The sequence below is a fragment of the Solea solea genome, chromosome 17 (assembly GCF_958295425.1).
Source record: "Solea solea chromosome 17, fSolSol10.1, whole genome shotgun sequence".
In the NCBI taxonomy this organism is placed as follows: Eukaryota; Metazoa; Chordata; class Actinopteri; order Pleuronectiformes; family Soleidae; genus Solea; species Solea solea.
The window spans coordinates 7,205,146-7,225,003 of NC_081150.1; the positions used below are offsets into that span (position 1 = coordinate 7,205,146).

Genomic DNA, 19,858 nt, shown 5'->3' on the forward strand with positions numbered 1-19,858 from the left:
ATCAGGCCACGCCCACATCTGTGTAATCCAATCACGCGCTTAATACGGTTATTTCTCTCTTTATTTTGCCAGAAAATGTCTCTGGTAATGAAGATTTCAGGCAGATGGTGACAAATGCATTTAGGTTTTATTTATTCCAAAAGGCCACATGATTTTTCACATTATCAGCACTCCACAAAAATATATTGCAATAAAAAAAAAAGAAATTAAATATTTACAGGTTATTTTTTAATCCATCGCAAATAGTTTTAATCGTAATTGCCTCTGACTCCCCAAAATACAGATCATTTATGTTATAATACAAAGCAGAAACTAAATCTAAAAGAAACAAAACATAAAGTGCTCCTACAGAGGATTTTCACTGAGTTAGTAAAGAACTTCATTACACAATACAAAAGTAAAAAAAAAAGTGTTAATGAGTGATGGAGTATAATCCGATCCCATTCAAAACACCAGTATCTGTACTTAGTCATTTTTATTTGCATACAACAGATCCATAATTGTCTCCCAACAAAAGTGAGTAAAAAGGTATTATCCTCATTAGAAACATGAATGTGTGACATTTATAGGAAAGCCTGAACTTAGTAACAACCTGAAATTATACATTTCATTCTTACATTCAGCAGGTCACTTCATGCTCTCTCTTTTTTTTTTTTTTTAGAAATCCCAAAACATTCAATTTCTTCAGCATGAAAGGTGTTCACTGAGTTGTCTAACGTGTTCTTCAGTCCTTTGGACTTATACACAGGCACATACGGTGGGTGAGGCATTCAATGACCCAAGTACCATCATACACAGGACAGAATAGAGGGTGAGTGTATGATGGAAGGTGAGCTGCAGCTGCAGAGGTGTGACATTTCAGTGTGCGACTGGGGTTAAATTATGTGCGTTCTCTTTTTGCAGCAGTACAGGAAGTGTTATGTGCGTGTTACGGGAACTATTCAAATATCACCCTCATGCTCCAGCTCCTTTTCTACATCTATCCAGGAGCGTTTCTTGGCGCTGGGGAAGTCTTTTCCTAAAGCACCGCGCGTTAGCGGCCGTGACGTGTTCGCCTGTGAACTCATTATGCGGGTTTCAATATGGACAGGAAGTCTGACGGGGACGTCGTCTTTGGATCGAGATGAACTGGGACTCTCTGGAGGTTTTAGCTTCTTCGGCCTTCCTCTGCCTCGTTTCACTGGGACGGGGCAATCCGACACGTCGCTGCCTCTTCCTGGCGCTGGCGCGTCCGCAGCTCTCACAGTTTCTTCACTGGAATGTTGTGTGGTCTTTTCCGACACAGCAGGAACGACACGGTTGTTCAGAGAGCCACCTGTGTCACAGCGAACAGCATTTACTGACACATAAACAGGACGCATGGGTTTAAAACTCAAACCCTGCACTGTGCTCCGCTCCTGGCTGCTGTCAAGGACTTGCTCGGCTTTCAAAGGTACATGGATGGAATTGTCAAGCGCAGGCAGGGGACTTTGTTTACACTTTAGTTCAGACTTTAAAGATGGAATTGTGTCCTCCTTTAAAATGCTTTCTGAGCTGGAAGGTTTCTCCTGGTTCTCCTGGTTGCTTTCTGAGCTGGGAGGTTTTTCCTGGTTCTCCTGGTTCTCCTGGTTGCTTTCTGAGCTGGAAGGTTTCTCCTGGTTCTCCTGGTTCTCCTGGCTGCTTTCTGAGCTGGAAGGTTTCTCCTGGTTCTCCTGGTTGCTTTCTGAGCCAATAGGATTTTCCTGGTTCTCCTGGCTGCTTTGTGAGCCAGAGGGATTCGAGTCCACATCAGAGGGATGTGTATTTGCTGAAGTGCTCGATTCTCCATCACCATCCGCCTGGTTGCTCCGCACAAAGGTAAACGAATAGACAGTTTTAGAAGCTGTGGAAAGATGAAGAGAAAGTAACACATTTAATTACAAGAATCAACCCGTGGTATAAACGGGGAAGTTTAAGGCCGGGTCCACACCGAGAACTTTGCCGTGTCTCTGTTTATCACACAAGGAGCGCATCTCTGCTGCAGAGCCGCTGTGGAACTTCTGCTATGGATTATTTAAGGTTTTGCCAGATGTTAAAATAATTTCATATACTCCAATACGTCTCTAAACTCAACTAAATGCCAGGAGTATGAAGCCACAGATCTATCGGTCCTGCAAATATTTCACAATAAAAGCTTTGTTAAATGAATACAGGGCATTGAAATGCTAGAGTGATTTTACTTTGAAAAAAAGAACAGGGCCTGTACAGATATAATTCAAACTTGCAAAGATCATTTTCACTGTTTTTCACCGCAGCTTGTGCTCAGAAGAAGGTGAGGTGCATTTTCAAAAAGAACCACATGGCTCACTCCTATAAGCAAGACCTTCCGTGACACAGAAGCACCCGGTTTGGACCCGACGACGAGATATTACTTGACAACTTACCTGGATTCAGAAATGAAGGAAGTATGATTCTACCCGTCTTGGAGCGAATTAGAGGAAGAGAAAGTTGTGGGGCATTGTGACCAGAGGGAGTTAGGGAGGGAGATATCTGTGAGTCTGCGTTCAGGGTTAGGGTGACTGGAATTGTAACTGTGCCTGATGTAACCGGAGTCTGCGGACTGGGTATTGTGCAATTCACTGGAGCTCCAGGGGGCTGATTCACTACCTCCAATGGGGCAGCAGTGACCTCAGCTGGGGTTTTAAAGGAAGCTGCCTGAGGATGGATCGGTGGTGCGGGTTTGGGTTTGTCTGCAGTCGTTTGGGAAGTTTGTGGGTTAGCCCGAAGCTGGATCATCATCTGCCGTAGTCTCTCTTTGGCTGCAGCTGTGAATGAGTTTGGCTGATATGGAGGCTTGAATAGGTTAGACTGTGACTGGTACATGTCTTGGCTCTCGGACTCCGGCGTGGAGCTCTGTAGGAGAGCAGCTCTGGACTGGAGAAGTTTAGAGAAGAACGGACTCCATTTCATCGTCTTCTCTCTCACTTTCTGTTTTTCACAGATTGCGTTCAGCTTTTGTGAAATGACTGTTTCGGACTTGCCTGAAACAAAACAAAAAAGAGGTGACATTTCACAAAAATGTTCAGTTAAAAGCAACATACATGTTTAATTTTGTTCAGACATCATTAGCTACCTTTTATTTATTCATTCCCAACATGTTGACAAGCAGGAACAAGAGAGCAAACTTACCAGACAAATGTGAAAGCTGGTTAATATAGACCGAGTTTACACGCGTCAGCTTGTTTTTCTGCTCCTCCAGAAATTTGGAGGTCTGACCCAGGTTCTGGATTTCCCTCAAAGTCTGCAACGGAGTAGATGAAGACGACAACATAGCAGTGAGTGAATTGCTTTAAATCGGGGAATGAATACACGGTTGTTGACAGGTGAACTGCAAAACAACAGAGAATCCTATAATAACTGCCACAAAACCTATACAGTCAATCATGAATCTTATGTGCAAATTGGAGACGAATGACTGTCAACAATTATCTGCTGTATCTTATTATCTGAGTTCAACTCACTGACAGCTTAAGTACTGTACACATACATATATGTGTGTGTGTGTGATTTGATGTAATTATGATTTAATTTGCAACGTCATTTTTTGGAGTCACGGTTCAGTTCTATATTGACTGTGTAACACTGTGATGGAGCATCATCACACGTCATAATCAAAACTTCAACTGCTCTATGTTCAATAACAAGGATGAGAACTTGGAAGAACTGTTTTCCAGCCTGTGTAATTTCCTTTTTTTTTTTTTTTTTTTTAAACTTGCATAGGAGATTGAACAATGACAAAATGGAAGAATTCAAGTCTAAGTCCCCAAGTCTTTGCAATTCCTCATATCCACTTCTGAAACTTCAAACGATGAATAAAACTTGGCTCAAAAATGATGCCAGCTTATTGCAGCTTATTGTCACGGATGGCGTCCTACCCAGTAACATTACAATGCAGTTTCTGGTTCTCTAAGATATATGTTTGTTTTTGAATCAACAGGGGATTTTCCAGTGCTTTGCGGTCCACCGTGATTGAAGACATAAAACTGCCCGAGGGTAATTTGGAACTGACCATTGCGAGGATATGGAGCCTGTTGGCCTTGAGGTCACATTTAAGGAGAACCTGGAGTTTGTCAAAGCGGTTCCGCATGTCCGAGCGTCTCTGCCTTTCTACCAGCGAGTGCTGCCTTTGACGATCTATGTCGTCCGCCTGGAGAGACAGTGAAGATGATAAGCAGCACATACAACACCAACACCGCCCTTAAGTTTAAAACACACACTGATGCTTTTGAGTTATTTTAAAGTACAAAATGATGCACCTGGATGGTGAGATCCATTGCTGAGTCTTGATCGCCGGCATTTCTGAAGGTAGAGAAGAACCTAAATTGAAATTCCAAGTTAAATTCTTTCATATAATATACTGTAAATCATTTCATATCCTCTCATATTCAAGCATTCACATGTTTTACCCTGAATTGGTTTTGTCTGTTGTTCCGACAGCCGCTTCTTCCCCTCTGTGCTCTACTGTTTCAATGTCCACCAGCTCATCCTGGAAAAGAACCATGATTGGAAAATGACTATAATCTCAGATATATCATTTCTTTTCCTTTATGTGATATTTTAGTGACATTAACTTACATCTTCATCACCCTCTCCACAGTAGTCAGAGTCTGAGCTTTCACCTTCTGAAGAACTACCCAGGTGTGTGTCCATCTGTCTAATGTCGGCTTCATCAGCCTCAACTGAAGGTTTCTTCTCATCGCTCGTCTTCGTAGGCGAGGGGCAAGGCTCCTCTGGTTCAGTACTCCGCACATCATCATCTCCAAGAAGAGAGTCCAGACCAAGCCAGTTTGTATCTAAAGCCAACTTTACCTGCTCAACATTAAACAAAGCAGCAGAGTTTCTAGTGTTTCCAGTTTCTGACGGCCGTGCAGCTTCATTAGTTTCAGGCTTTGGGAGTTTAAGGAGGGTGAAGCCCCCGGGCAATACAAGTCCTGGTGGGTTCTGGCCTGTGGTGCTCTTGTTGGCTGGAGGGCAGATCCTGAATGAATAAGTCCCATTCTGTCCAAGGAAGCTGGGGGTCTTCAGTGAGGGGGAGACGGTGAGAAGGACAGGCGAGGAAGTGGAGCTGTTCTGGAGAGGCTTGGCCGCGCTGCATTGGCTCAAGGTGGACGGCTGGACGGGGTTAACACTGGAGGTGCTTTGTGAACACTTTGACAAACCGATGGGGCCTTTTCTCCAAGAGTTGAGGTGGAAATGAGCTGAAGTGACATAAGCATACAAGACACAGTGGTGAGAGAAAGAAATAATTGCTTGATTATAACAAAAAAACAGACATAGTAAGAGAGTAAATCTAAAAAACTAAATCCTAGAGAATGAAAAACATGGATCTTGCTCATTTGATTCTCTAATATTGTGAATTGGGGCAATGAGCAGCAATATTTAACTTCAAACCGACGCAACGGTTCTAATCCCGCTTTGTGTTCTGGACCAGTGCTAAAACAAAGACGAAGCATTTTCTAGTAAAAGAAAGATCTACGTCCAAACAAGAGCTTAGACACTCCATTTCAGAAATAATCTTTTGTGCAGTTGTTTTATTAGTTACAGAAGAGTACAACCAATTATGGAACAACAATGGTGAAAAGTGTGAGCAATGATTTCTTTTTATCAGATTGACGATGAGGAGAAACTCAAACATGTTAATGGAGCCGTTTGTTCACAGATGATAGCCACGACGTGGCTGATAAGAAGCAATCAGAGAGTGAATAAATGCCCAAACACAGAGTTTTCAAATAAAAATGGAGCATGCATTATTTATTTATTATTTTTTCTTTACTAAAAAAAGAAGTAAGGTAGCTTTCCTTGTATGAGATTGAGCTACTTGATGACATGGGTTAGATTTGACTACTTTTCAGTCGAAGGTGGAAGCATTCTTACCTTGTGGTGGTTGCATTAGTGTCTTCAGGTCAGGGGTTTTCTTTGCAGTGATATTTGGCAGGATTGATGTGCCAGCGACTTTGACGTGTGGGATAGCAGGAGTGTTAGGTTTTTGTGTATAGTGTAGCTTCTTAGAGTCTCTGTGGCGTACGTCAGCGGGAGCGTGCAATCGTCCTGTGAGATACGCTGCGATGCGGTTCGCTGGATGCAGAGATCCCATGCCTCCCAGCAACAGTCTGGCCTGAGAGTAGGGTTTTCCATTTACCTGTTAATGAATCAAATGTGTAAAAAATAAATCTGAGAATGTTCCTGTTTTCAATTTTCAAACGCTTTATTGATACCTTCCAGTCATGGGTTACCAGCTGTGGTAGACTTACCTGCACAAGATCACTTGCTTGGAGGCCAAGAGCTTTGGTCCTGGCTCTCAGTATTCCTGCAGGTAAAACTCCACCTCGGAAAGGTAAGACTCCAACCTGCATGTCTGACTCCTCACTTTGGCCGTCTTCCTCCTTTAAATCAAGCCTTTCCTCATCGCTGTCTTCAAACTCATCACGACTGGTTTTTGATGGTTTACTTATACGTATCTGTAAGAATGTGAAGAACATCAGGTTATGAAATGAGGTCAAGCACCGCCTTAAACCCAGCAGAGACAGATTATAATGTTCAGAAGCTGTTTTGTTGTGGAGCTGCTGTTCTTTGTAGCAGGTCAGACAAATATAAACAACATCCCAACTATAATAAAAGCATTTAATCTGACAATACACTGTCTTATCTAGACACATCGCTGATATACAGTGTCGAGACGTACCCTGTATATGACAATGGAGCCACTGGGCTTCCGTATGAAGATCTTGGAAACGGGGTGGATATGGTACGGTCCAATTTGGAAAGGTTCCGACAGTCTGTTCTGACTCATGCGCTGACACAAAGCTTTCAGGATCATTTTGTGGTCCTTGTCCCACCGACAATCTGACTGGATCTGTATTTGCTTTCTTGCTTCTGTTTCACTGGCACTGACACGACTGGTCTCTGCTGCAGGACAAAAGGAAGAAATGTAGAAATATAGTGATGTATCACAACAAATATCTTCAATATCATGCAATAGGTGTAACCAAAGTTAGCTGTAACCAAAGTTATGGCATTTCTTTACCTGGATTTTTAGGAGCAGTCATAGTTCTGTGGGCCTGTTTTGGTACGTTGTCCGTGGTCGTATTCTGTTTCGTTACAGCATTTACTGCGACAGTATCTAGGATCTTTGGCTCTATGGTAACTGGTGGAGGAGGCTTGCTGTTGAACTCTCTAACACGTGCACATGTCAAAAAGCTCTCCAGGTATTTATACACCGGGTCTTTGTCCTCTTCTTGTATCTAAAAAAAAAAAAAGGGTAGAAGAAAAACATCAGTACAATTCTTAACACTTAAAATTTAACTTACAGCTCCCATGTCGACTAGAATATACCGTAGTAAATAGTATCGTGAACACATCAAGAGCTTTATAGCACAGAGTAAAGCCTCAGTTAAATCCAATGAAGAAAAAAGATTCTATTTTACCAGCTGTGAAGGATGGTTTGCACTTCTTCGTTTTTGGGCCTTTTCTGGAACCAAGCATTGCGGCTCTTTGGGGATGAAGAGCGGTTCCGCATCCACATCGTTAATGTTGCGTTTCCACAGTTGTTTAGTGTGGGAGCTTTGGTGAGGATGGGCTGCATGTGCCCGATTAATCATAGCTGAGGAGGGATAAAAGAATCTTGTTAACACCACTGTGACCAAAGCGAGCAGGAAACACAAGCTAAGACCCGAGGAAAACAAACACCCGGTGCCTGACAAAGATCATATCAATCAAGAACAAAGATAACAACATAGATAAATGTCATTAAGATGACTTGTTCTTACAGAAAACAGACAGGATGGATTGGTTGCTCTCCTCTGCAGAGAGTTGCTCGGAGATCTTGCGCTTGAAGCAGTCACAGCCAAACATACATTCTGGCTGACGGCAGTGTGGTGGACCCTTAGAGATAAGCTGAAGACTGGAGCACACACAGCCCAGTCTGCAGAACTCCTGACCACATTTAGGTCCCAGTGCATTGGGCTTTAATTTAAGTGGTAATTTTGTAGCCTGACGATACACCATCTGATTAAAACAAAAAAAGGAGAGAAGAGACAGAACCTCTTTTTAACAGTCTAGATTTTTACATTATAATGGAAGGAATTGCCTTCAATGATTTTTTTCTATCCAACAGGGCACATGGGACACAAAGTGACACCAGAGCATTTATATGACATGACACTGTGCAGTATGTTACATACATCTTTGCTCAGGATTACAGACAGAGCCACTGTTAGCCTGCCGGGAGTCAGCTGCGTCCTCCTCAGACCCTGGCTCAGGGCTTCTCTCTCCATATTCATCATTTTGAGCTGGACCCTAGGGGGGTCTGGGGGTTTGGGATTCAGCGCTGGTCTCTGGCTGACCAAAGGCTGGTATGTGGGTGATCTGAAGAGAGAGCGATGCAGAGAAAACGAGCAGATTATTATGCAGTATGTGAATGTTAAAGCGGAAAGATTTATTCATATATATATATATATATACATATACACACACACACACATATACACATACACACACACACATACACACACACATGTATACATATACATACATACATACACACATATATATATATATACGTATATATATATATATACACACACACAAGTATACATATACACATGTATACATATACACATATACATACATATATAAACTAAATAAAAATAAAAATACAATTTATGGAATGCTAGACTGATGTGGGACGGAACCATGGGCTTGTAAGTGCTTCTGGAAATGCGTTAAGTACTAGATATGAGCATAAGCATTTCTAATATTTGATTAGAAATTCTTGATTATAAGAAGTCGATCTGTTACTGTGACTTCTCATAATATATAAATTCAACACGCCTACAGAAGTGATTTACCAGCGTCATTTAATGCGTCTTGTAAGCTGAATATTCAAATTGACAAATAACACCACAGAATATTCGAAAAGCATTTTTGCTTTGAAAATGTGTCTTCAGAGCACGTTGGAAATGCTCTGTAAACATAATACATTAGCTCAGGAGAATTGTTTTCTTAAAAATGAAACACTGAGGCTCTGATAAGAAACAAAAAACAGAAAAAAGCATAACCAGCAAAAGCAGCATATTCGTCTTGTTATATAAAGGTTATAAAAAATGTAAATGCCCATCAAGGGGGGAATGGAAACCAATGATAGATAAATAAATGTGTAAAATTATGTTTTGAGTGGCAGTCTCACCTCCAGCTCAGGGATGAGAAGCCTACCGCCTCCAGGTCGAACAAGGACAATGAGACGATTTATTCCAGCCCAGGAGGCAATTCACAAATATTTAAAAAAAAAAATGTGGATAAAAGAAAATAGGATAAAATAGAAGACAAACATGTCTCTGCATACCTCTGTGAAACAGCAGTGGAGTGACCAGATCCAGACACTGACTCATGTACGGCCTGAGCTTCAGCTTTAACAGGTGTTAAGAGGCTGGTGTGCGAGGTAGGAGCCTGTGATGTCAGTGCAGAGCAGAGGAGAGGTTTTTGGGAGGTGGGGCAGGGACTGTTGGAAGCAGCGCTCCGATGCTTGAGCACACTGTCCAGGGTCTTAACGTAGCTGGAGCCTTTAGCAGGTAGCTGATAGGCCACAGATCCCTCTGCGTTCGTGGAGAAGGCCTCCGCCCGTTCACTGATTTGCTGAGCCTCGCTTTCCAAGTACTCGTCCAACATGTCGCTGCAGAAGGCAGATAGGTTCTTTTGTAATCCTTTTGGAGAGGAGGAATACAGAGACTTTAAAACGTCAGCGGGGAATAATGAATCAGACACCATTATATTCAAGTGGTTTCGGTTCAGTTAATCTTTCAGTAATTACAGCCACTACATAATCTCACTGTGTCATAAAAGGCGACAATGCAGATGCTACAATTAGAAGAAACAAAACACACACTCACCATTACATTTAGGAGATATTTCTTTGCTTTGTATGAACTTGTTTTTCCATCCTTTTATTTTTGTCACGTCGCTCGTCTTTCCTGTCCTGGAGATGAAGGGTAATCCATGATCTGTGACGGAACACAAATTGTGTTAAAGGACACAGCACAACTCCAATATTCATTTCTTCACAATGTTGTTTTAATGGTGTGTTCCGGTTGTAGTCGGAATTTCCAACTTGAAAAGTCAGCGGAACCTCAATAACCATAGGATATTAAGATGGCTGATTGAAACACTGCTACTTTTATTTAAATAGCACTGTTCAATTTTTATTCATGGAGATATTTGCTACACTGTTAGACAATGAGTTTAACTCATACAACATGTGTATGAAATGCCCAAACATGTCTTGAATAAAGCTGGTGTAATAGACTTTTTTCACAGCAGACATCTGTCGAAATGAAACAGAAGGACAAACACAGGTTTTTACCAGTAACATTAATTAGAGATGCTCTCCAGGTATTACAGAGCCATGGTTGTGCTATTGTAGTTAAGTGTATGGGAAGATCACACTGAATACTTCACACTTGAACCTGTAGACGCCATTCCTGAACATATTGTTATTTCAAAAGTGCATGCATGCTTTCCACATTTTCTGAATGTGTTCCAATAAAGTGGCTGAGGAAGGTCATAATAGCACAGCTAAAACAACAAATATAATGGTGGCCAAAGATGTTTGCTCAATTCTGTATTTGACCTAGAAATCCTCAACGAATCTCTCTCACACATGAATGATATTGTGGTGTAAATGAGCGTAGTGAAGATCAGTTCATCTCACCGGCAAGTGGTGGAGTCGTGGAATTGACTTCTTCTGGAAGGTTTGTCGGATTGAGTTGCAGATCGACTCCCAGATACTGCAGGTCGACGGACATGCCAGTGTTCAGGGAGCTCAACTTCAACCCCACTAAAATAAAAGGAAAAATGAGTCTAATCATGTTCACATTATGTTGCTTGGTATAAAGACTGGGAGGTTTGTGTGTGTGTTTTCACAAACTGACCTTCCTGCAGCACAGGATGGATGACCTGCCTGTGCTTGAGAGCCCTGAGGTCCTGCAACAGGACAGCCTCCATATGGGATATCTTCTCCTCATCAGTCTCTGGGACCAACTCCACTGAAACACGAACAAGGCTTTGTTTGTTAGTTACATTATTAGCTGGTCATAACTGAATAATAACCATGATTAAGAGTTTCATAACATACAATCATCTGAAATATTTTCAATCTACACTTAATCACCTGATTCCTTTGCCTGCTGCGAAGTTGCCGGGGAAACTGGGGATGCCGATGCTGGGCTATTGGCTGGTTTGTTGCCCGTGTGAACCTCAAGAGCTTCCTGTGACACCAAGCAACCACAGTCCATAACATAAATTTAGAGACACAAATACCTATGTTTGCAGCAAACTCACTGCAGTGATATCTGTGGTGGTTTACCTTTGAGGGGAACGATGCAAAGAGGAGGCCCTCGACGTGATCCAGCTCTGGTTGGGAAGAGACGGTCGGTGATGAGGTGGAAATCTGTTTGGGAGAAACAGCAGTTCCACAATTCTTTCCCCGTCTGTTGATCTTTTTCCTTCCCTTGCGGTTCGCGGGTGAAGACCCCGGGGATGACTTTGAGGTAGTGGGAGTCACCGATGTTGCTTTAGGCATGAGTTCCAAACCTTGCTGCAACTGAAGGGTCACACTGACGTTGAGGCTTTCTTCCACAGATTCACCAAGTGGATGTTTCTCCACAAGCACAAGCTCACCGAGGGCGTGTTTCCCTCTAATACAGGGGACGTAGCGCTCGTCTTTACTGGAATGTGTGGACATTATAGGCTTTAGGACCAGCCTGGTCACCTGTACATTTGAGGCAGGAGCAGGGATGGTGTGGTTCTTTGAGCTACAAGGCATAAAAGGAAGGACATTTTTGAATTGACACCAAACAGATATGATCTCATTCTGAAACATTAATTTGCGATGGCACTGCATGGTGTAATAAAGAAGAAGAAAAAGCATGTCTAAATATTTTGGCTATTTTTTTTTAGCATGTCACCTCCATATCAGAAGTTATCTGCATCCTTACTAACACACCAGAATATATTACATGACCATTTAGGCACATGTGTGACAAGGAAGTTGACATGTAAACAGGAAGTTGATTCTCTCCTCTGCAGTTATTTACTTAGTTTCATAAAGTATCTAACAATGGTGAGAAGTCAGAGCAAGGATTCCTTTTATGAGACTGATGATGTAAATATTAAGGGATATTCTCATTCAGTCTTAGTTTTGACCAATAACAACCAATCAGGTAGTGAAGGTTGGCAATCGTGTCATTGTTTCCAAAGGTCGCACAGACTACAATTAAAATAGAGTCATCACTATTGAACTTCTGTAATTAATTAATGTTTTACTCATTTAATACGGCAACACTTTCAACACCAAAACAAAAAACTAAATACAAAACATAGCTGATAAATGCATAATAAACAATTAATTGCTAACTGATCAAGTGTGTTAACTGTGAAAGTACATTATCATTTGGTTTGTGAGACAAACAAGTGATAAATTTACCTCAGATCAACGATCCCCTCTTTACTTTCGTGTTGTTGTGAAACGGAAGACAACATGTCGATCTTCACCAAAGGCTGGGACTCTCCAATGACCCTGTTTAGCCGTAAATCCTCCCTGAAACCCTTTGCAAATGGGTTGTGGTTGATTTTCAGCTGTGTGATTCGAAAGTTCTGGTAAGTGGTCACGGCCATGAATTCGGTTTGTGGAAAAATAAAAGTCATGCTCTCAGGTCCCATGACCACAGGCGCCTCTGGCATAGTTACGACCCCATCTGGGACTGGTATAACATGGAGCCTTGGAATGTAGCGTTGCATCGATTGTAGGATTATATGATCATCTCTGTCTAGGTAATTATTGGTCAGTTTGAGTTTATAGAAAGACACCCAGCCACTTAACCACTCTGAGCCTTTGCAGGGCGAGTGTTGGTGAGAGAAGGCCCGGATCTGACCCTGTGTCTGAATGTCAGCTACAGCACAGACCTCCCACTGGAATCTGTTCCAGCGGTATTTGAACTGGTCAAATGGAACTATGGATAGGACCAGTTTGTAGTAGCACTCCGGCTCTAAGCCAGACAGGCGGTATCGGCAGTAAGGGAACATGCGACGGCCCTGTTTAGTGAGAATCATCTCAGTTCCGCAGCTGTGGAATTGCTTCCACACACTGTTATTCTCCAGAGTGACAGTGACACCGTTCAAGGTTAGTGAAGCGGGAAAATCATTTTCCTTTTCCATTTTGTTTGCACTGCCAAATGTGTTGAATGGCATCGCAGTCAACAGCGGTGGCGGAACCATGATTGTGACTAGACCCGTCCCTGGGCCTTTTAAAGAGTCTGACGCTGATGCTAGGTGTGAGGTATCTGGGCTTGTTTCCACAGTTCCTTCAAAAGTACTGGGTTGTGTTACAGCAGTGTTGGCTGGGCTAGCTTTAGCAGGTGAGGAGAGAGCAGAGGCGCAGTCATTACTTGCGATGGAGACCGCTCTATTCTCAACCACCGCCTCGTCAGTGAAATTAGTCACAGTGGAGCAAAGAGGAGATGAAGAGAGAGGAGTGTTCATAGGAGGAGCTGAGGAGGGGACGTCTGTGAGGGTCCCCTTTTTGTGTGGTGTCACAGCAGGGTTGGCTGGGCTAGCTTCAGCAGGTGAAGGGAGATCAGAGGTGCAGTCATTACTTGCGATGGAGACTGCTCTGTTCTCAACCACCGCCTCATCAGTGAAATTAGACACAGTGGAGCGAAGAGGAGATGAAGAGAGAGGAGTGGTCATAGGAGGAGCTGACGAGGGGACGTCCGTGAGGGTCCCCTTCTTGTGTGGTGTCACAGCAGGGTTGGCTGGGCTAGCTTCAGCAGGTGAAGGGAGATCAGAGGTGCAGTCATTACTTGCGATGGAGACTGCTCTGTTCTCAACCACCGCCTCATCAGTGAAATTAGACACAGTGGAGCGAAGAGGAGATGAAGAGAGAGGAGTGTTCATAGGAGGAGCTGACGAGGGGACGTCCGTGAGGGTCCCCTTCTTGTGTGGTGTCACAGCAGGGTTGGCTGGGCTAGCTTCAGCAGGTGAAGGGAGATCAGAGGTGCAGTCATTACTTGCGATGGAGACTGCTCTGTTCTCAACCGCCGCCTCATCAGAGAAATTAGACACAGTGGAACGAAGAGGAGATGAAGACACAGGAGTGTTCATAGGAGGAGCTGACGAGGGGACATCTGTCAGGCTCCCCTTCTCGTCCTCCACTGTATGTGGGTCCTCCATGGACGAGATCTCAGGGTCTGTAGCCGGCATCACCAACAGCTCCCGTCCTGCCACCTCATTGGATACCTTACATCAAAATAGTAACATTGATGATGTTATTTATATTGCACAGCAATGCACAAAAGGAACAACATACATTACACAAGACGCAACATAAACTTCAAAAGCAAAAAACGATCTTCAAAATATGCTGACAAAATTGAACAGAAGCTATTACAACCCAGCCAAGCAGCGCAAACAATAACACAGACGAAAGAGCCACTAAAGACGGCGCAACAAATAAACCCTACAATGTGTAGCTCTGCTCTGAAAGGCCAAAAAGAACATGAATTCAATAGTGCTGTTCACTGACATGTTTACTATGACTCAGAAAACACTATCTTTAATCTTAAGTCATTGTTTTCAAAATTGTCTATGTTCAAATAAACATCAACATAAGGTAAATGGACTGACGACGCGTCCAGGATGTACCCCGCCTTTCGCCCTGTGTCAACATGAATTCAATAGTGCTGTTCACTGACATGTTTACTATGACTCAGAAAACACTATCTTTAATCTTAAGTCATTGTTTTCAAAATTGTCTATGTTCAAATAAACATCAACATAAGGTAAATGGACTGACGACGCGTCCAGGATGTACCCCGCCTTTCGCCCTGTGTCAACATGAATTCAATAGTGCTGTTCACTGACATGTTTACTATGACTCAGAAAACACTATCTTTAATCTTAAGTCATTGTTTTCAAAATTGTCTATGTTCAAATAAACATCAACATAAGGTAAATGGACTGACGACGCGTCCAGGATGTACCCCGCCTTTCGCCCTATGTCAGCAGGGATTGGCACCAGCAACCCTTATGTAGAAGATAACACGGTAGAAGACGGATGAATGGATGAGGTAAATGGACTCAAAGAGATACTGAGAACTTTACCCTGAGCTATGTTTATGTGCCGTTTATGACAGATCTATACTTGGCTGCTGATACACACAACCTTAATCATATTTGCTGTTTAATCAACTTAAGGAATTAAGATGAATAGAGGCAATAACAAAGAAGCGCTTACATATAAAAGAAATCAAGCTATTGGTTATTGGTTTCTTATGTTATTTACTGTGCGAGTGTTTGTGAGATTAAGAGTAGCAGTTTTTATAGCTTCATCGATGTAATTAAATGGTCCAATGCGTAATAGTTTTTATGGCTCTGGGATAAGCTTCTTATATGTATTATATACATGTTTCCAAATGGATGTGCATTTCATGTTTTGAAGCAGAAGCTTTCCACACAAATGACGTCTCCGCCCAAATAAACCCAATGCAAATACTGAAGAAAAGGAAGCAGCAAACAGCAGCGCGAGTGGGAGTGTGTGAGTCAAGAGTGTTTACATCCGTTCTGGTCTGCAAGGGCCACTGTAGCTCCCATTGCACTTGGGAAAGCTGAGCAGAGGAGTACTCTGACCATTGCACGTGTTTTTACACTGTTTAAACACTGGACCATTAAGTACAGTAAAAGTCTGCTGTTCCATTACTATCATTAAAAACAAAAACACCCACTAGTGGTCGGAGGCTTAAAACAACTCACATCAATACGGTGATTCACAGAATCTATGCAGCATCATCACATCATGAAATGTCCTGGTTGATAAAATGTAGTAACAGCCCCTGCCCTCTACTGACACCTTTTTAATAACATATATAAATATACAAACAATGACTCATAAGGGAATATTAAAAGGGATGAGCTGATTCTAAGTTTGGGTCAAATTCACTGGATTGGATCTCAGAGGGTAAAAATGTAAACGAAAATCAGCAACAGCATTCGAGCCGAGTCATGTTGTGGGCTGCTTATTTCTTCTCTATGGATGATTAATATTTGTTCCACATCTGAAGAGTTATTATGTCTTTGGATTTCCACATTCAGCACAAATGTCTTAATAGCTTTGTAGTCTAACATGTGTAAAATGACTATCTGCAATAGTAGATACTCAAGGTTGGGATATAAATATCAGTATCATAGGACACCAAAAAGTGATAGAGGCATCTCTAAGTGTGAATCAGTTTTAAGACATGTGTCTTGGCTACGTGAGGAAAGAGAGTGGACTTTGCCTTCGTGGGGTGAGCTGTGAGACCTCGGTGGTGTGACTGACCAATAGCCTGCCTGTCTGATAGCACTCAGCTGCTCAGAGGACATGGCTGAAAAGCTCGGACAGGCCTGTCTCCCAACTAAAGACACAAACACAGAGACACATTCTGCTGCTGCTGCTCATCGTCCCCACATCACTTCATCGTGTCCGTGCAGCTCACAGCACGAGCTGAGGACCGATGACCTGTTTACGGAGCTCCTGTCCAGCTGTCCATTCACTTATCACACAGTCACACCGACACACGGATGCTGTGCGCTAAAAAGGTGTTTAACAACACAGCGCTCACTTTAAATTAAACAACACCGACGTGTTTACACAACAAATGAGTGGGGATATTTTTTCCCCCACCTGAAACAAAAAGCCACGCTGACGATTCAAGTTGTTTGTCAACAGCTTTCTCTCCTCACGCGCCGCGGAGGAGGAGGAAGGGCCTCCTGCTCCACACACACACACTCACTCACACTCACTCAAGTTGGAAAAGTTGCAGGTTTCACCAACGCCTCACCTTTCACCATCCGTGGAAAACCCTCGTGGAGCTCGGGCCGACACGGACACAGCGTCCACGCTGAAAGTCCCAACTGTTGCACGTCGCTGTCGCCGAGGGAATATCCTCGACGAATCCCTCGAACATAAACACAAACTGGCAAATGGAGGCCGAGAGCCACGCCAGTCTGCTCGTATCGACCGACCCGAGCGTGCACGCGGCGGAGTCAGAGCGAGCGCGAGCACAGTAATCACCCCCCCCCCCCCCCCCACCCCCACTTCAATGGCGCGAGATTCCCGGGCCGGCAACGCGAGGGACGCCGGACTCGCCTGTTCCCACCACGAACGGAGTCCACGCAAGTTTTCGCTCAAAAATATTTACGCCGCGTGATTCCTGCGCTGACAGCAGAGACTCGCGACTTTCTCTTCCTCTGTGTTTCCTTCACTTCTTTTTCTCCTTTACAGTCACATTCCCATTCACTCACTCACACGCCGCTCTGTGTCCCTCTCTGTCTCACACATACACACAATACACATACACACATCCGTGCTCTCGGGCTGTGACGTAACGTGTTCACCGTGGCGGGTGAGTTCCAGTGGCCAATGCGCGCGCTCTCTGCGGAGGGGTTTAACGGCCACACTCCTGAGTGTCCTGAGAAAAACAAGTGAACACACGCGGCGCATATAAAATTAATGTGTTAAATGTGTCAAACAAGCAGCGATATATCTTCCTGAGACAACCCGTCAAGACTGGCGGTTGTTACCGCAGCGTCTTACCTTTACTTAAACAAAACACGCCGTAAAAGTGCCGCGTCCATTGTTTCTCGGCTAAAAAGATGGCGACGGGAAGTCGTAGTTGGAAAAAAACCACACGTATATGCGCAAGCAAAGCCGCATAAATACGTTAATACAAAATTAAAGTTAATGTTGTCACTGCATAATATTTGTGTCCAGAAATGATGTTGCACAGCAAGTGGTGGCTATTTGCGAGATAGCAGTGAGCAATGTAAAGGCTTTGAAGTCCAAGTATTTCTAGAAAGCTCACATTTGAAACTGTACCTGCTGAGTGTTAGTATAAGCTAATGTTTGTGTACAATTGTTCTCCAAATGTTGCTGATTCAGTAGTAAAAATTTATCTAAAATAAATCCACAACTCCAGTTGCTAACGAAGATCTTTGGCTAACGCAGTGTTTCCATTTTTCTTTAAATCGGGATCTTCAAAAGTGTGTTTAATATAAGATTTCTGGCTATTTCTATCGCTATTTCCCTATGCTAATGTATCATTTTGAATAGGTAAAACAGTCTTCTCAGAGAGAGATGTTTTATAATTGAATCACAACATTTTATGTGCATGTTATTTAATAAATCATAAGTGAAAAGGTAGGAAGTAAATTATATGACAACCTCCAAATCCACGTGTCAGCTAAATCAGTAAACTCTGCTTTGGGAATTATGAAAATCAAATCAGCCTTTAATCTAATTTAAATTTTTATTTTATCTGATGTGGTCATAGTCTTCAGTGTTCTACAGTCCAAGTGAAGAACAACCCAGTAAACAACGTAAATAAATAAATACAGTGGCTGTGCGTCACAACTGTTGGATACAGAATAAATAGATGGGGATTTCACGCCAAATTCAATTTTCATCTGAGTAAAATGGGATTAAGAATGGATGATTAAATCCAAAGGAAGGCAGTAATGTAACAGTATAGATGTCAAAGCCAGAGAAGAGAAAGGAGGAAGAACAAATGTCACCTGAGCCGTTTGTGTCATTAACATTAACATCATGACTCAACTTTATAAGTAATTAATGTTTATAATCCAGCCTCTGTGGAGATAAAAAAAAAGAGAGAAAGAAATGACCACCGTGTCGAACGCCACGCGTTGTCATGTAAACGAGGCGGGGTCTCAACGTGACGAGGAAGTGTGCGTGAACTCAGTCGTTTGTATTCCACGTGGACCTCGTGGTAATGCGCTGCCGTATGTGTGTGTGTGTGTGTGTGTGATCATGGCGGCGCTTCATGTTCACTTAATCCTGCAGTAAAAAATAATGAGAGTGACATGTGCAGTTATTCATCTTTGACGGATTGATATGTGTTATTTAAGAAGGGCGGAGAGTGACAGGCTTTTAGATACAGCTGACAAACAATATGGAATAATTCTGTTAGATCTCTTAAAAAAAAAATTACCAGAATAATTAAATGTTTTAACATAAACATATGCAGATCATTTGAACATTGAAAAAGAATACAGTAGCTGTATACATATAAATATAGCTGCAACAACAGAGCAGGATGGATGTTAATTATTTTCTGAACTTGTAAAAAAAATGATATTTTTTTGATTATAAGCATATAAATTGTGCAGATTTTGGTGTGTCTTTGTGATGTAGTTACATAACAAATACAGCGTGTACCGACAGCTCACTGAAGAACAACCAGAATTGGCATAGCAGACAATGAGCAGTGCACAGACATTGAATGACATTTGTTTATTATATATTTTTTAATTAATTTAAAATTACCATGAACAAGCATAACAGCATATTTAATCCTTCACCGCCCATGTAAAACCAGATTCGACCCATCTAGTGTAGATATATTTTATAACAAGTAATTAAGAGCTTTAACCTGCCATATAGTCCAGATATGAATCAATCTAGCTGAAATGAGTAAGAGTGATTTCAGAGATGTTACACAGCCTAACCACAAGCTAAATTCTCTTCAAAATACAATTAGAGTCAACATTTTATTTTGAAACATACAGTCTGGTCAGTGTATGTGAACATGAGACAGGACGTCAATAACTGAGCATGTCAAAGATTAGTGGCACTTTCACATGCAGAGGATGATCAAACGGCTGCAAATAAAGATTGTGTTGTTTGTGTACAAGAGTGTAATGCATTGAAAAGCCAAAGCAGTTTGAGTCTGCATTTATCAGAGTGAAGCAGAGACTTGCTACGTATTTAGTGTTTATTTTAGGATGCACTGCACCACAT

The 19,858-nt window shown here is 42.4% G+C and overlaps 1 protein-coding gene across 2 annotated transcripts; it reads right to left on the reverse strand.

The window, feature by feature from the left end:
- Positions 1-108: 108 nt before the first annotated feature.
- magl (MAX dimerization protein MGA-like) lies at positions 109-17,117 on the reverse strand. Of its 2 annotated transcripts, none has more exons than XM_058613462.1 (22): positions 16,884-17,117; positions 12,494-14,304; positions 11,375-11,822; positions 11,180-11,276; positions 10,941-11,054; positions 10,721-10,846; positions 9,903-10,013; positions 9,359-9,716; positions 8,199-8,382; positions 7,785-8,022; positions 7,443-7,618; positions 7,043-7,259; positions 6,701-6,924; positions 6,270-6,476; positions 5,893-6,157; positions 4,594-5,216; positions 4,425-4,504; positions 4,275-4,317; positions 4,028-4,165; positions 3,148-3,259; positions 2,403-2,999; positions 109-1,861 (listed from the first exon to the last, which is right to left on the reverse strand). In XM_058613462.1, the coding sequence occupies exons 2-22, from the start codon at positions 14,266-14,268 to the stop codon at positions 942-944; spliced, it is 7,053 nt and encodes a 2,350-aa protein (XP_058469445.1). In that variant the 5' UTR covers positions 14,269-14,304; positions 16,884-17,117; the 3' UTR covers positions 109-941. The 2 variants fall into 2 exon arrangements, with proteins under 2 accessions (XP_058469445.1, XP_058469444.1); XM_058613461.1 differs by having other exon boundaries at positions 4,275-4,335.
- Between the last annotated feature and the right edge of the window lie 2,741 nt (positions 17,118-19,858).

What these genes read in the sequence shown, in the direction of transcription:
- magl (XM_058613461.1), bottom strand. Translation starts at nt 14,268, where the DNA reads ATGCCGGCTACAGACCCTGAGATCTCGTCCATGGAGGACCCACATACA. An exon ending in TTGCATCGTTCCCCTCAAAG is followed by an intron (nt 11,277 to 11,374) that starts GTAAACCACCAC and finishes TTGGTGTCACAG; the next exon opens with GAAGCTCTTGAGGTTCACAC. An exon ending in ATCCATCCTGTCTGTTTTCT is followed by an intron (nt 7,619 to 7,784) that starts GTAAGAACAAGT and finishes ATCCCTCCTCAG; the next exon opens with CTATGATTAATCGGGCACAT.